The 17,971-nt window shown below is 41.5% G+C and overlaps 1 protein-coding gene across 1 annotated transcript; it reads right to left on the reverse strand.

Annotated features, from left to right (window-relative positions):
• Positions 1–126: 126 nt before the first annotated feature.
• On the reverse strand, positions 127–17,946 carry ltb4r2a (leukotriene B4 receptor 2a). Its single transcript, XM_044020905.1, has 11 exons — positions 15,839–17,946; positions 14,431–14,579; positions 12,353–14,332; positions 11,966–12,202; positions 11,656–11,883; positions 11,355–11,397; positions 10,592–11,238; positions 3,849–4,400; positions 2,817–3,017; positions 2,689–2,729; positions 127–1,734 (listed from the first exon to the last, which is right to left on the reverse strand). The coding sequence occupies exons 1-11, from the start codon at positions 16,014–16,016 to the stop codon at positions 1,434–1,436; spliced, it is 4,557 nt and encodes a 1,518-aa protein (XP_043876840.1). The 5' UTR covers positions 16,017–17,946; the 3' UTR covers positions 127–1,433.
• Positions 17,947–17,971: the final 25 nt, after the last annotated feature.

The following is a 17,971-nucleotide window of genomic DNA, read 5'->3' on the forward strand; positions in this document are numbered from 1 at the left end:
CTCGTTGATTTCCTCTATGAACTAAGGTGGCAGGAGAAAGTGATGAACAAACAATTTCAATTTCCAGCCAGAGAAGGCTGTCTATAGCCACACGAAAAAGCAGCAAAAGAATTTCCTAAGATGTCGTAGACTTACAAAGGTGTAGATTTTATTCAGTGAGTCTTTGGTCAAGCGATTACAACATCGTTATGTCCCCCTGTGAGCAGTCATTTTATCAGTGTGAGCAGGTGTCCAGGTCCCTGCTGGTTCAACGATAAGATGGTGCACTAACTGGCAATTACACTTTTTTTCTTTTGTGACCAAATGACAATATTGTGCATGATAAATCATCATCCCAGTCTTTTCTTCCCATTAACACTTATGGACAATTGACCTGAGCCCATTTGTGCTCAATTTCCTGGCCCAGATTTTTCCAAATACTGGTTCAAGTGCTTTCATGCTAGCCGGGCTACTATGACAGAATTTCTGACCTCCTTCTTGTACACTCAAAGTACCACCAGTAACAAGTCTTGGTACCTTGGTATAGATAACCACTGAACATCTCTTAATGCCCCTCCCCCATGTCAGCGTGTTCTAAAAGTTGCATTATTTCATGTTTTCTATTAGCTTCGCGCACTACCTTTCCATAGAATATTTCGAGTGCTTCGTGTTCAAGCAAAAACCTGAAACCTGCTCAGTGCTTAACACAAAAACAAAGCCCAGCGAACAAAGTGGAGCACTGAGCAGTAACAATAGACCAAAATGTATGTCTGTTGCCTAAAAACACAAAGAGGAATGGATGACGAACTATCTCTGATAATATGCCGATGACATATTTACATCCTGAAGAAGAAAAACTGCTTTAAAAGAGGAAAAATCCATGAAAGACATGGGCCTACACACATGAAATGTGCTTTGACTATTATTGTACATTCAAAATCAAGTGCCTCTGTCATTGAACTCTCAACTTCACTCACTCATTCAAGTCATCACCGAGATGTAACAGCATGTTACCGTTTCAGTTCAATTTAAACATTTCGCTTATGTCATGCATTTTTTTAAAACATTACACAAAGAAAATTACACACACAGTAAAAACAGAGTTCCCACTCTCTTTGGATGGATGTCCAAGTAAATGTACTTCTTATGAAGTTGAGTGATAAAATGTCCATAGTTTGTCTTTATGAGCTGTTCGAGGCTCTTTTCTCTTTATGCATGTTCACCACAAAGAAGACAGTGTGATTTAGTGGTGCCTCGGGCAGCTAGCTGTCCCAGGAGCAGCGTGCCAGGTCACGTTCCTCCCCGTTTTCAAAAGTCTGTCTGAATTCATGTTCTGCTGCAGCAACAGAACATGTCAAAGAACCACTCTTCTTGAAATTGAAAATTGAAATTTGCTTGTGACCCAGAGGAGGAATAATTTACATTTTCCGTCCAGAGGAACGCTAAACCAGTCCCTACTTGCCGTTGTTCACCGGTTTGACATTAGAACTGGAGTTGGTGAGAGAGTTTTTCTCCTTTAGCATGACAGAATCTGCTTCTTGGTCCTTGTCTTTGTCGCGACTGTTCTGGCTGTTCCGGCTCTTCCTGGTGCCGGAGTCTATCCCCGCGCCCTCAAACAAGCGCGCCATAAACGCCAGCCCCTCTCTGCGAATGTACGACTTTCCAGCGAAGAAGTAAAGCACTGGGTTCACACTGCTGCTGATGAAGGCGATGGAGGCGGTGACAGCGCGGCTGCTGTGCCATATGTTTCTCAGCCTGATGAATGAAAACGTGTTTTTCATCGTGATACACTTAAAGACCTAGCTTAGGCTTAGTATAGCATAAAAAATGTGGATGGAAAGAGAAGCTTCTAGCTTGCTTTTATGAATTCAAAAACATACCTAGCACTTGAGGTTAGCATAGCATAAAAAAGTAGCTGGAAAGGGAAGCTTCTAGCTTGCTTTTATGAATTCAAAAACATACCTAGCACTTGAGGTTAGCATAGCATAAAAAAGTAGATGGAAAGGGAAGCTGCTAGCTTGCTTTTATGAATTCAAAAACATACCTAGCACTTGAGGTTAGCATAGCATAAAAAAGTAGATGGAAAGGGAAGCTTCTAGCTTGCTTTTATGAATTCAAAAACATACCTAGCACTGGAGGTTAGCATAGCATAAAAAAGTGGATGGAAAGGGAAGCTTCTAGCTTGCTTTTATGAATTCAAAAACATACCTAGCACTTGAGCTTAGCATAGCATAAAATAGTAGATGGAAAGGGAAGCAGCTAGGTTGCTTTTACAAATTGAAATACACATCTAGCACTTAATTTTAGCATAGCATAAAACATGGATGAAAAGGGAAACAGCTTGTTTTAATGAATTAAATAAACTGCATCTAGCACTTAAGGTCGCTAATTTAGCCCCAAGGTAACAGAAAACACACATTTACACTCAATATTATATGGATAAAAGACTCTGCTTTCCTTTTTTATGTATGGACAGCAATGTAGCTGATTTCTTTAGCGGTAGAAACATATCATCCTCTATGATTTCCATGTTTGTAAGAAACTGCTGACTTTAGAGCAAGTCAGGCTACCACTTTCTAAGTGCTATCTGTATGCTAAAATAAGATAATCCCCAGACACCCCAAATTTATAGCAAACAACCAGGATTAGAATTAAAATTATCTTCAACAATCACAACATATGGACCAAATGTGTTCAATCATCACTTACGTGTTTTTCACTGCACCTTCAGGACACAAGGCCCATGAAACCTGAGAGCAAATCAAAATGACTGGATTAACAACAGTGAAAACAGTTACTCTTGTTTTACTTTTGTAGAGACAAGATACTCAGCATACTTGCACCATGTTGATGACATGGTAGGGCAACCAGAGGAGGCAGAAAGTCAGCACAATGGCCAGGATGAGCTTCTCGCTCCGAATTCGACGGCGGAACTTGGTCTGTCGGATCCGACGTAAGATGCACAGGTAGCTGACTAAAATGACGCTGTAGGGGATGAAACAGCCCAACACGAGCTCCAGCGAGTACTGCAGGATCGTCTGTGAAGGTTGAGATAGAGCCACACAGAGGTGAATTAGTTATGTAGTTGACACCTTGTATGACCTTGTTGATTAATTGTGATGACACATTCCACTGGTCAAAAAATCTGGTCGTTTAGCAGTTTGATCGAAAATTGCTTCCCTGTGCCCACTCGCTCCTGCGCTACAGGTGTATACACACAACCCTCCTCATCAGGTCTGATAGTATTGCTTTACAATGCCCATTTTTCATTTGGTAAAAATGATTTGTTGCCCACTCAGTAGCGAGCTTATCCTCTGCAGGTGGTTTTCACACCCTCAGCACTTCTGAAACCTTTCGTGGGTTCATCTTTAGCAGTGTTTCCACAGAGTGAAACGGTTCCATTTGGTAAGGTACATCTTTTTTTTGCCTTTCCGTACAGGTAGATCCATGACAGTAGGCTGATCGTGCAACAGAAAAGAATCACTCCCTTGCGACCAGGGTGTCTTCAATGCCATCGGGCAAGTAACGGTACTGTTTTCAGTCGGAATGCAAACCATGACTGAACCATACCATGACGTGTTTTCAGTTATACCTTCTGTCCAACCCGTTTGCAGTCCTCTTTGCTTTACTAGCACAATGTTTTCATTGTCTGTCTTAACATAAAACCAATCCCTTCCTGCGTGCAGCGCAGAAATGTCTCAGGATGACAGGAGATCCAAAGTCTGCTACAGTAAGAAACACAGTGCTGTGAAGCTGACTCAGTATTGTGTGAACTTATTTGACAGATCTAACATCAGACATTGGACAATGGACAATAGCCTACTTTTAAAGACTTTTTAAGACAATGTACAAGATTTTTCTTCACTCACATCCTTGGGTTCGGCGTGGAATGAGTCGCACACCACAGTATTCCCCATATTCTTTGTTTCTCTGTAGATAACTGCCGGAATGGAGGCGACGATCACTACCACCCACAACCCCGCCAGCACCCGCAGCACAGTCCTCCGTCCAGTGATGACACTGATGCGCTGTGGCCACAGGATGGCCATGAACCTGTAGAGGCTCATCAGCATGATGAGATGAATGGAGGCATACATGTTGGCCAGGCACAGGTAGAAAAGTATCTTGCACATTGTTCTCTGGAACACCCATTTTTTCAGAGCCAGGTAGACAATGAAGAATGGCGTGAGAGCCATAAGGGAGCCGTCGGCGATCGCGAGGTTGAGGATGAGGAGAGTGGTGATGGACTGCTTTCGAGCGCGGGCGAGGATGCTCCAGATGACAAAGACGTTTCCGGGGAGTCCCACGAGGAAGACGAGGCTCAGGATGAGGGCGCCTGTGATGGTTCCGACTCTGTCATCCACGATGGTGTCGTTGGCGAATGGTGAACGAGTGGTGATGTTCAGGGCCATTTTTGTTACCTGTCAAAGAGAGACAATTAGTGAATGGTCTTTTTGAAAATGTCCAGGGTCTTACTGCTGCATAAGCAGTGTCATCTTTTAGCTAGCTTTTGGCTAGCTTTGGCTTTTCTCTACCCCTTCATGTTGTTTCTGCACAAGCCTCAGTCTGACAATGCAAGTTTGTATTTCTGGAAAAGAGTGGTGCAAGCGTAACAGGTCGTGACGAGGGTTTTAATTCCTGAGCGACGAGACCGGGCATGAGAGGAGAACAAGAGTCACCATGTTGTATTATCCAAACACCAAATCAATGGAATATAATACGTCATATCACATGGCAACGACATGACGCTTGAGACAGAATAACATGAACTAAAATGTAAGTACAAGAACAAAAGACAAGAAACACAGAATTAACCACACATATGTGTAGCCGACTCCATTCAAATATTTCCTGTTATTTTTCACTTGTTTAAATACAAAATATCACCTCATTATTCAGTAAAACACCATGTACACAACGAAACAACACAAATGATAGCAGTTACAATCACAGCTCGGCAGAAAATGCTACATTCACTTTGCAGAACAATTGGTTGATTTTTTAATCACTTAAAACGCGTAAAAAGCCTTGGTACGCTTCTTAAACATGTCGGCGTGGATACTTTTCTACAGGGCGGGGAAACAAAACTATTGTCTAACCATTATTGTTGTCTCATTTCATCATCTGCTACCTGGAGCAGACACACTTTCACTTTCAATCGCCGCCTATTGCTGGCACACTAAAATTAACCAAACTGGTTTTACATACACTATATGGACAAAAGTATTTGGCCACACCTGTTACAGTAAGCATTAAATTCTGTTTCAATCAGGCTGTGGGCTCTAGGGCCCTTATCTCCAATGAAGGACAATCTTATTGCTTCAGCAAACAAGGACATTTTGGACAACGCTATGCTTCCAACTTTGTTTTGCAACAGTTTGAGGAAGTCCCTTTTCTATTCCGACATGACTATGTCCCAGTGCACAAAACAAGGACGATAAAGATATGGTTTGACTTTGAGTCCGGAACAGACATTGTGAGCCAGGCCTTCTCGTCCAACATCAGTGTCTGACCTCATCAAACTTTCAAGAAGTGTAGAAGCTGTTATAGCTGCAAAAGGGATCTGTTCCATATTAAAGTCCCATATATGCATTTGTATATGTCATTACAGTCCCTGTTGATGTAATAATGTGGTATCTGAATACTTTTGTTGGGTAAAAGACATTGGCTATAAGTATGCAACATTTTTCAAACATTTAAGGTTGGTGTTGAACATATTTGACCTGATTTCACCTTTAAAAATGCATCTGCTAATTGAGTCAATCCACCAAATTCTACCAACAAAGAAATGTATCCAGAGCTTGATGATTATTTCTAGTGTGCTGGGAAAAAAAACAAACCCAAAACAATAAAACCACACCAATGAGCCAAAGTGTTGCACACCACACATGTATCTATACACAAGCTGAAAGTAGACACAAACAAAGGCACTATTTACTCTTGTTTGATGCCAAAGAAGTCAGAGGAGAACGGGCCGACCGGTTTGAAGACACAAAGGCAACAGAAACTCGCAACAATAACTGATCACTCATTGCAATCAAAACATGCAGAACGCATCAAACCGTGGCTCCTGTTTGTTTATTATGTACCTAATAAACTGGCTGGTTAGTAAATACATACATTTGGGACTGATTTAAAAAGAAGGGTATTTATGTATGTAAACACATGTAGCATAGGTTAGCATAGCAAAAAAAATGCATGAAAACAGCTAGCTTGATTTTACCAATTCAAAAAACATATCTAGCATTTAATTCTAGTTTTAGTATAAAAAGTGCATATGAAAAGGAAGCAGCTAGCTTGCTTATATGAGTTGAAAAACACATGATGCCACACTTAAGGTTAGCATAGCAAAGCAAATGTGGATGAAAAGGGGAACAGCTGGCTTACTTTTACAAATTCAAAATTGTAAATATATAGCAGTTAGTTTAGCATAGCATATAAAGTGCTTGCAAAAAGAAGCAGCTATAGCTTTCTTTTATGAGTTGAAAAACATATGTAGCAGTTACGGTTGGCATAGCATAAAAAGTGGATCCAGAGGGGAAACAGCTAGCTTGTTTTAATGAATAAAATAAACCGTGTCTAGCAATAAAGGTAGCTTAGTTAGCACCAAGGTATCAGTAAACACACATTTACTGTTAAGACTCATTTAAACTCAATAATATGGAAAAAAGACTCTGCTAAACTGGCAGGTATACACACATACATGGATTTTTTTAAAAAGTGAACCATCTGCCATCATCGTACGGGAGATACAGTTCATACAGAGGAAAATTGGCTCCTGCTAGGCAACATATGTATTTATTGACATTTCATGTCACTGGAAAAAATGTTGTTTTTTTTTTAAAAACTGACGTGCCATCGCTTGTTCGACAGAACTCGACTGTTAGCGCAAGATCACGCCCCGAAGACTGCCGACGCTCAAAACTATGCAACGCCAGTTCACCCTCGAAACAATTATTCACACCCACGTCTGCCAAAAAAAACCTGTTGTGCTGTAACTACTGATTGTTACGGTATATTATAATATAGTGGTAGAGAAATGAAAAAAAAGAAATGTGTTTATTACATTAGTAAATCCTGAATAAGGAACTAAATTATGCAATTTGCCTTCATAAAACCACATTTTGTTTGAATTAAAATAACTTATTCAGGTGTTGGTATAAGTGAAGTTATACTTTTTAAGTTAGTCAACATTTTTTCTTTTTTTTTTACAGCATTAAGCATTCATTAGAGTTTCTCTGTTTATTTGTAGGGCAAAAGTTGAGCAAATAAAAAATATATATAAACAAACATAAATACCTAAAATACAAGAATATAGAGCAGAGAAAACCATTTTTTTCAGCAGCAACACCTGAGATTATCAAGCAATCGATCTATACTTGTTTTGATCAAGTAAGCGTTCGCTGAGGTTCGGTAATTATTTGTTTATTTTAAGTGTTTGACACTAAATATTCCCACATTTTTTTATCCTGAATTATAGATCATAATCGGGTTATGTCAGTTTAGTTTTTTAATTCAATTTTGACAAGAATGCAATGTGTACATGTGTACACATAAGGTGTAACATGTGTACACAGGTGTGGCCTTTTGACTATTTTAGAATGAAACACTAGAATAATGTGGAGTCAAAAATATAAAAATACACCGAAGTGAGGGCAGTAACTTTAAAGAGCCGTTTCTCATGATGGTTGTGTTCAAAGTGCATTAGTGACGCACTGCTTTCAAAGAAGATTCTTGTTCTTGCTGTTGAAGATTCTTTTTTTCTTTCTTCTTCAAAGGTTCACAGAGGCGTAACCACATGGCCAGTGTTTACACAAAGCCGGTCAAACCACACTGAAAAAAACCACGTCAAAGGGCACAACAATGAGGACATTATACCAAGTAAACTCATGTCAGTGTCAGTTTTGTCTTCCGTTTTTAAAATCTCAAAAAAAAATCCTCCATTTCTCCACGTTTTATTGGCATTTTTGCAGTATTTGTACAAACATAACGCATTTGACATGAATCATTGCACAACCTCATTTACTCAAAAGGTGTGTGTGTGTGTGTGTGACTCATGCAGCGACATGCTAATACACTCCCCATACTCACAGACACACACACACTACATATGACACATAATGAATAACAGATGTTGGCACGGACTGGTTGAGAAATACAAGCCATACATTAAACTTAATAAATTAAAAAACACATTTGCTGTGAACAGTAGCAGCGGGGAGTGTTTGACTGACTGCAGTGATTGGCTGCAGCTGTGACCGCAGTGTTTGTTCCGAACAGAAACTAAAACAGAGACACTCGTGAATGAGAGACAACTCACCTGTACGCATTAAATCACAGCAGGACAAAAAAAAAAGCAAGGAAAAAAAAAAGCAAAAACAAAACCCAACAACTGCCAGAAAGCTAGAGACTGAAAGTGTTTCAGTATTTTCTTGCTCTTTTTATCTTTTCTTTGCCCCCCACATTTTCCACCCACACTCTCGGTCTCTCTCTCTCTCTCTGTCTCCGTCTCTCTTCATTGATTTGTCATACTTGCTGTAACATGCAGTGCACTGAAGGCGTGTCACGTCTGTCCTGGCAGTCAGTCAGTCAGATCCTCATGTGTTGAGCAAGGAATTCCACCTGCAGTCAAATTAAAGGAATAGTTCAAGTGGTTTGGTTTTTTTAGCCAATGTCAAATGTATTTATATAGCACACCTTATGGTGTTCTTTTCCATCACGGTACAGTCTGGTACAATTAAGAAGGGTTCAGCCCGCTGGGTTAGGCTTGTGTTTCCACGACAACAAGCGTCAAACGCGACACAACGGACAACGGAGCTCCGTTTGTCTCAACAGGACGTCAAGCTTTGTATGAGAAAAGACTGCGGGCGCTGAAGGAACACCGTTTGAAACGGTTGGGAGCGGTTATCTCGGTACTATTCCACATGGAATATCACACCGAAAGGAACCGTTCCACTTAGTTGACCATAGTGCTGCAAAGGCGCAACAAATAATAGACAAGAGAAATGATTGACTCTTACATGATAAGGTAAACTATTCCTGACTCAGGGCAGCCTCTGCTCCATCACATCCTGGAGCAACTGCTTTGAGGATCTCGTTACTCAAACAAATCACATGAATATGTTGGAGCCAGCCCTTTTAAAACCTTAAAAACAAGCAATAAAATCTTTCAAATCAACCCTGAAACGTGCAGGAAGTGGTGCAACGTTATCTTGCTTTGTTTTTCCGGTTAGAAGACAAGCTGCTGCATTTTGTCTGCAGACATGGTGCCTTTTCATTTCTGTTCTAGCAGTTCAGAAACATTTAAATCTATACTACCTTGTAAACGTGGTTTTGCCCATATTGAAAAGACTCATGTAAGATAATGTCCTGGAAGTTTTTTTTGTTTTTTTTGGAATCTTGATTGCCTCTTTATCTTTCTGGTGGAAACTTTGTACGCTTGTGAAGGCAACATATTATCTGTCATGTTGGTAACATAGGAACACTCAGTCATACAATTTCCTCGCTGCAAGCTGCAGAAATAATGCCAGGTTTTTCTTTGCTTCTGATGTCAGTGATTGTCCCTTTATTAATCTCTACATTTGTGTACATCCGCATCCAGCAGTGCAAACATGGATACGACAATACTGCAATACTGTCATTCTCAGATAGTGATCTGACAGTCTGTTTCATAACAACACAGCACGTTTTATTACAAAATCAGCAGCAATTGCCTTCAGGTTATAAAGTTTCATCTTTGCCTGAAAGTTTCATGGCATCCGATGAAACAAAGAAGCATTTCTCAGAGCATGTGAGTGCAAGTAAATACTGCATTTAGTGCTTTTTGATTATGGAAAGACACCAGTGGTATTAAGAAGCAAATCATTATGCAGTACAAGTTTGGAAAAGTCATTGAAAAAACATGAACATTTGGTTAAAAGTTAGATATGCAATATTGACACAAGGGTTAAGTGAAAATTTTGAAAAATGTACAAAACAAAAACGTTTTCTGCTCAAAAATATAAATTTTCAAAAAAAGGTTACCGATTATGGAGTCAACTATGAAATGAGCCTCTCTCGCTCGTAGTAAGAGCAAACTCTAGCTGCTTCCTGGCTGAAACTGGGCTAAGTCAATACAACCACAGATCTATAAACCTGCACGATCACTTAAAGATGTTTTTGGCGTTGTTCCACTGCCACCAAATGGCTACAAAAACAGCTACTTCCTCGTCAAAGACTTGCCTTGTTCAAAGACCTTATTGTACGCCATCTCAGCTGCCTCCTGTGGCGTGTTAGCGTCTTTGCCCGCATTGTATCCGGCGACACCACCTACTATTGCTCCTGTTCCCAACACTACGGACGCACCTATTAGTTTCATTCGTCCCCCGGTTGCTACTCCTGCGGCTTTCTTTGCTGCTGTCTGGAGGCCTTTGGCTTTAGCTAACTGTTTAAGGCAGCCCACAGGCGACATATCGAATCCTACCAGAAACGCCGCGGCAAAAAACGCTCCTAGTACTGCTCCTGTTGCAATTGCTGCCATTTTAATCAAAAGTCTGTTAGATACATGGATTTTGGCTTGGTTCAATATTACTTCCTGAGACATGTTGGGCGATGACTGTCTAATGCAATCTACCTCATTCCATATGTCGTCTCTCACTTCTTGCAGCATCTTGTTGGTGTAGTAGCCTCCATTATTTTCCATGTTCATCTTGTTAATTGTGCTCAGAAGGTCTTCCACCTGCTTGCTGCTGTAGTTGCCCTGCAGTTTGTTCTTTTGGGGGTTATTATTGAAGACAATGTACCGGCCACCACACTTCTGCACCAGAAAATCCAGATTCCTATTCTCACGGATTAAGTCCTGAATCTTACTCCCTTCAGCGAGTTGGTCGCCATGAGTGAAGACGACAACAGCAAACCTAAGAGCATCTTCGGAGAAGGTTCGTTGGATTTCGGAGATGACTGCCTGCTCCTGCTGAGTGAATCTCTCAATTTTAAGCACAATGAGAAAAACGTGAGGCCCTGGCGCGCACTCTGTGATACCCCTCATCATCTGAGACCTAATCTCCTCCTCCTGTCTGTCTGTATCAAAGTAACCAGGGGTGTCGATCAAAGTGATGTCTCTTCCTCTGACAGTTCTTGTTTCAACCTTACATTCAGTTGTTTTCGAAGTGAATGAAGAGCTTGTGGGGAACAAATTCTCCTCCCCAAATATGCTGTTAGCTAGGGTGCTTTTCCCAGATCCAGTCTTTCCAAGCAAGAAGATCCTTGTTGGAGTCGACACTGGAGAGAAAATGTTTTTTATTTAGAATTGTACATTTGTTTTTTCTTGTCTGTGTACCGGATTCATGTCAAATATGTCAGCAGGGACTGTAATGTAAAGATAGATCTTTACTCACCTTGGTCTGGTTGATCAGTATCTTTTAGAAATTCTTTGAAGACCTGCAGAGACAAGGATCACTAGTGTGAAATGACAATTCCAGGTATACACACCAATGCAGAGTAAATGTTAACATATTTAGCACTTGCTGGACTGAAATGAGGACTTTTGTGAGCTCTACATTTAATCTTGCAATCATTTACGTGTAGTAGCATAAATGTCTATATTCACAAATCAGTGTGGAAAAGACTTACTGCTTACTGAATTTTGACCAATTAAAGGTTTCACCCATGATTTATGGTACAATGCATTTCCATTACCTCGGTAGCCTCTGTGTCATTGGGGTGGATGGCAATTCGGATCAGGAATTCAGGCGTTCTGTTCAGTTGGTTCTGTTTAAATTCCCGAATTTCCTCCAGTAGAACCCTGGCCACCAAGTTTCTGGGAAACTCCAAGAGCATCCCAGCTCCGACTACAGGGAAAGCAACAGATCCAAACCTGTGATTCTCACAGGAAGATAGGACTTGTTTGATGCCCATTCTCAAAACCTGCAAAAGGTTAGAATTTATTTTATTTAAGGAAAATAGCTCATGAAAGCAGTGAGACACAAAAACTCCTTCATTGTTTCACCTGAACTGCACCTCCGTCTTCATCACCATCATAGGAACATAGGTTGAGGAAGAACACTGCATTGAATGGATGTCCTCTAAAGCCCTCCACCAGAACTGCATCACCAGGGAACAAATCCTGTCCTGCTTCCTTTTTGAACCCAGCGGTCAACTGGGATCCAACGATTTCAGCCAAAGTCCTTCCAACATTGGTGGAGAAAGGATTGTTTCCAACCATGGGACATACCACAACATCCACCTAAGAGGAAACCAGAGGATTCAACTGGAAATTGAATGCAGATCTAGACCAATTTTACTGAAAGGGCAAGGCTGAGACCAGCATGCAGCCAAACACTTGTTATTTGCTTTTATTTATTTAAATTAGCTTAATCAGATTTACAATACTCACCCTCTGTTTTTCAATGACTTCCTGAACAACCTCGAAATGGACACTGTCTGCAGGAGGTCCAGCAGTGGCTCCTCTGTCTGCGTATTGGGAGTCAACATGCATATGAAACTCCGACTCACTAGGTGGACCAAATCTGGAACTATTCCTTTGCAACAGCCTGTCACATGCTTCTTGCATGGCCCTCACCACCTCTTCTCTGTTATCAATCAAGATGATTTTTCTCAGACTCTCTCGCTCTTCCTGATTACCAAACTCTTTCACAGCAGTCACAATAGCCTCAGAGCAGATAGGAGCACCAAACACCCCTGAGCTGATACAGGGTATGGCAATAGAGTACATCGCCATTCCTTCAGCCTTATTCAGAGCGGAGTGTATCGTTTTTTCCAGCAACAGCCTTCCTCTGCCAGCTGTGTCTCCAGCTACAGGTCCAACAGCATGCAGCAGTCTCTGACAGCGCAAGTCCCCCCCTGTGGTCGTTACCACTTCACCTATGGGAATTTTCCCATTCCGCTTTACTATGTCATTACTCTCCCTCTGTACTTCAGGGCCGCCTGCTCCACTCAGAGCAGCAGCAAGACCTCGGCAGTGATCCAGATCTTCATTGGCAGCATTAACCAGGGCTTCAGCATCCTGTTTGGTGATGTCACCATGACACACCACTACCTGGAGCCCATCACAAAGGGTGTAGCTGGCAACTATACCTTCATCCAAAGAAGATGCCACCTGTTTGGAATTGTTTTGCCCCTGAACTGGGTGCATTTCTGATGGGTCTAGAAATTCACCCAGCAGGTTTCTGAGGTCAGTCACTTTGCTGGAAGGCCCTTCCAGCACCAACCTGGGCTCAGAGGAAAGTTTGAAAGGGTGGAAGGTAACCTCTGAGAAATCAAAGCCCGGCTGCCGAAGCAGTTCTTGTGCCAACTCTGAAAAAGGGATGGATTTTAGCAAAATAAACTCTGTGACAGTTTGATTCAGGTCTTCAACCTCTTTGGTGTGGCCCAGTAAGCATATAGTGCTGTTAGAATTAAACAGGACATTGGCCCTACATTGCCACTGGTTCATCTCATTTGTCTTGGACTTAAGTATCCTCTGAAGTTCCACTGACAAATTATAGCAGTTAGGAACATCAATGTCTACTTCCTTGAATTCAGCCTGCAGGGCTGCCTCTGCAACATCTAGTTTATCTACAAAGATGGAGAACAAACGAAGCTCCCTGTCTTGTAACTCTATTTCCACCTCATCACCAAGCTGTAAGAAGTCACCTAGCATTCCTTGGCCTCCATAAGCTTTCCTAAGAAAGGCCAAAAGATGTGGGCTCAACTTAGAAACTGTCCTTTCTGACACCAGACTCGCTTTTTCAGATATCCATTCACCAGCCTTGAGAATTTCCCTCACAGGACCTTCCAAAACCACCTGGGATGCATCTCTCTGTGTGACCTTAACACCTGGACATTTTTCTCTCAAACCGTTCTCCAATTCTCTCCACAGAAGGCGGAGTTTGGCCTCACCAAGTCGCAGAGTGGTGGTGTGCGTCTCATTTAAAGAGGACCCTTGAAATTTAAGAGCATAGTCCTCTACATCCATTAATGCGGCAGTAACCTGGGCGTGTTTTCCAACCACAACAGCCATACCAATTTCATCGTACACTTTCACCTGATCTGAGGAGAGGTGAGAGCTGCAATACTTAAGCAAAGCCTTGATTTTGTGGGAATCCACCTCAAAGTGGCACAGGTAGCCATCAAAGAGCCGGTCCACCTCAGCTTTCCAGTTTGTGCCTTCATCTGCAGCAGCAGGATGAGCTAATCTCCTGACCAAAACCCTGCCCTTCTCTGGGTAAAACTGAGCAGTGCAGGCCATTGAGGCAAGTTCTGTATCTAGCTCTTTCCTGGCCTTGTCAGATTCCTTCAGATAATTAAGGAGGTAAGTGTCACACTGTAGTTCATACTCTTCACCACTTGATGGAGGTATTGAGGCAGCAGTAGACTGAGGGGAAAAAGAATGATGTTATGTTTTTATGGCCCCACAGGTTTCAATGTCAACATGAAATGCAGAAATGATGTAGTCATTTCTTTTACTCTTACCTGAGCAGGAAGTGTTAAATGAGGGTTCATGGTGGAAGTGGTGATGGGAGCGGAGGTGTCAGGTTCAAGGCTGGCTCGCACAGTGAAAACTAGAGGCCCACCTGAGAGCTCTACAACATGCTCACGTTTCTGCAGGACGCTTTGTTGATCTAAGAAAAGGAGAAAATTATAATCCAGTTTACTGACTTTGAAAAACAGATTTTAGCCACACACAAAAAGGGTGTCGCCTTACAGAATTTAAACCTACGTTCACTGCTTTATCTTGCCATTAGACAGCCTTTACTGAATGGAAACTGACGTTCGTAAACTGCTCAATCCCCTTACCAAAGTCCATTGTGAAAATCAGACATTTTACAGTACGGCACAGAGGAGCGGTTGATCCACTGGTGCCTCCATCAGTAGGTAAAAGTGTGTTTCGCGGATTGAAATCCTTCATTTTGATTTAAAGTGACACACATTTGTATTTATACATACAAGGCGGCAGTAGACCAGCGGCTCCCGTGTGTATGGAATGTAGCGCAGGAGAAGTCGGCAGTTAATAAAGTGAGGTTTCCAGCAAAAGACATGTCAACATTGTCATTTTTAAACCAGTCGTTCGTTGTGTCTTTTATCTAGCCTTAGTGACAGCTAGCATACATCAAAGTCAGTTGGATTATTTTTTATTCCTTTATTTTCCTTTCTTGTCCCTATGTAAGACGAGGCAAATGAACCCACACAGCACATTTCAACCGCAAAGCAATTCAAACATGCTTTGTAGAAAACATGAAAGCTAATCCTTGTAAAAAAAAAACCAATTTCCAAAGTTTTAACACACTAGTACAGTGAATGAGATATGGAAACCTTTGTCCCTTTCCCTCTGTCTCTTTTCTCTCTTCTCACTTAGTTTCAGTTTCACTTTCACGTGAAAACAACAACTGGTGACCGTCCGTCCTCACAAAAGCCAGGGAACCTGAAACCCGGGGCGTTTTGACATGGTGAATGTTGATTTAATTTAATTTAATTTAATTTAATTTAATCCAGGAAACTGTGAAGAAACTGTGAAAACACTGTGAGGACACATCACAGACGTACAGCAATGAATTCCCTAGCCCCCTTACCCAGACAAAATGTCCCCACAAATACATAAATACAAGTATGCACACACACACACACACACACACGGTTTTGTTTTCCTTAACTTCAGAGGACATTGACTTTCACTCGTTACCCTGGGTACTTCTTCTTACCTGAACCATAACTTCTAAAACATCCCTCCTAAAATTAAATGATTTACAAAATGAGGACTCTGTGTCCCCATAAGAAGGAGCCGTCTCCTGGATGTGTAAACAATTGTCGGTGACCCACAACATGACACACAGACACACACAAACAAACACACCACGGTGTACAGACCGTTCCATACACTTACCCTTCTGCCTCCAGTACGCAATACTGTAGACTGTGTCGTTGACTCTGGTCAGTCGACCACAGTCCCCCCCGCCAGACTTGTTTCGCAGACTCAGATAGTTCTGTACTCTCCGCCTCTGCCGCTCCTCCAGCAGAACGGGACAGTCAAAGAAAACAGGATACTGGTAAATATCTGCCATGTTCGCCGTGTGGAGTGCGACGTGCTCCGCTGAGTCACTCTACTCCACAGTCACACTGTGCAGCTGCAGGGAAGGAAAGAGGAGGTTCACACTGTGGAGCATGATTGAGTTGTCTGGTCTGTTGTTAACCCTAGAGTGTCACTGAGGTTGGATAAATCTTTGCTCTGCTATCAGCTGTAATAAACACTCACATGGTCCCAAGTGCAAGACTATATGTAGAAGTTCTTGATTATTATATATATATTTTTTTTTTACCCTAACAAAGTGACAATAGTGGTATTTATTTGGTTTTGCCGAGGGTTTCAAACTTGGCAGTGGAAAAAAGGAGTCGCCAACATCAAGAACATGAATAATAGTCAAACAATAACACAAGAGAAATTATGAAAAGGTCACAAAACGAAAACGGCGGTACATGATGATACAGTGATTATGAGATACTCTATTTGCAGGGGTGTCAAACATACGGCTCGCGGGCCAGAACTCAACCCACCCATTTGTCAGTTTCAGACACTTTGTATTTACTCACAAAACATCCGGTTTGAAGACCTGACAACTGAGAACTTAAATCTGTATCGTATTACATTACATTTCATAAACGCATAGTTGTAAATGTAAACATGCAATATTTCTGCTCTTTCCTGACAGCATTCAGGGTTTTTTTGTCGCAGTGGAAAGGTGAAATTGACAGAAACCATGTTTTACGTTTTGGTATTATTTTTTCCGTACGCAGCCTTGTTTACGTTTTTTTTTAACCAATGATAAAGCAGACAGATTTGATCGACACCCCTTTTAGCCAATTATTTGTTAAGCCATAGGGCAGTGGAAGTTATGTTTTCAGGGCAACTCCAAAGAGGAGGACAGGGTATTCCGGACATATGGCCACCCTAGTAATGTCAGTTTTTCCCTTATGGACTTTGGTGTAGGAGAGTTAGTGATGTACAACCTTTAGTTTCCACCAGATGAAACATCTGTATATGAATAAATGAATAAGTTACATCACAGACTTAAATCTGAATGTGTGCGTGGCGAAGGCCGCCGTTTCTCATACAACCATACATTTAGAAATAAAACGAAACAAAAAACGAAACAGCTTGATGTCCACACAAAACTTGATATACCGGTCCAGGGTTTGTTTGATTATGAATATTTTTAGCTTCTTGGCACCAAAACATGCTAATGATGTCTAAGCTGAGGTCCAGTGTGGAAAATTGAACCGAACTTTTTTTACAGTAGCCCACAGTGGACACATCTTTTGAGCAATGAAGGTTTTTTATCCTGGCAAGATAAAAATGCTCATATTAGTTTGTTTGGGAAGCGCGCAAATCGCCAAGATAGACTCCAAATCTAACCTGGTTTGGTAAAAAGATCAGCAAGGCAGTTTAGAGCGTGGGCTACAAACTTGGCGACTTTCAATTTCAAAGATTGAGTTTTCATGCAGCCCTCAAAAATGACCGCAAAACCACGGAATAATCATAATAATCTGAAGAATAACCAATAGGTTTAGAATCAAAACTGTGAGCCCATCCAACACGTTAAATCAACTATGCTATTTCGTTTTCCTTTTCTGTTCAGTGCATAAAGGCCTGTTTGTGCGACGAGTGACGAATGCCACAGGTGTTTTCTCGCAGCTGAGGAAACACAGGTGACTCACCTGTGTGAAAGATAATGCGTAAGGCGGGGTCATTAATAATAAAAGAGTTTCATTTGGGGTTTTTTATCAGATAAGTAACATTTAGTTGGGTTTACTGGCAGGAATCAAGTTTGGCCAAGCGCCATGTTCAGTGTCTCGAAGCGGGACGTTCCAGCAACCAGGCTCCAATTGGACACAAGCGTCCACTCACGTGTGCCTTATTTAATCGCCTATTTTCCCCTAAATGGGAATAATATTTACAAAATGCCGGCTTCCTGCAACAGCGCGAGTGAAATGACCGTAATAACCACACGTTGGCTTTGAC

Source organism: Solea senegalensis, linkage group LG3, assembly GCF_019176455.1.
Source record: "Solea senegalensis isolate Sse05_10M linkage group LG3, IFAPA_SoseM_1, whole genome shotgun sequence".
NCBI classification, from domain to species: Eukaryota; Metazoa; Chordata; class Actinopteri; order Pleuronectiformes; family Soleidae; genus Solea; species Solea senegalensis.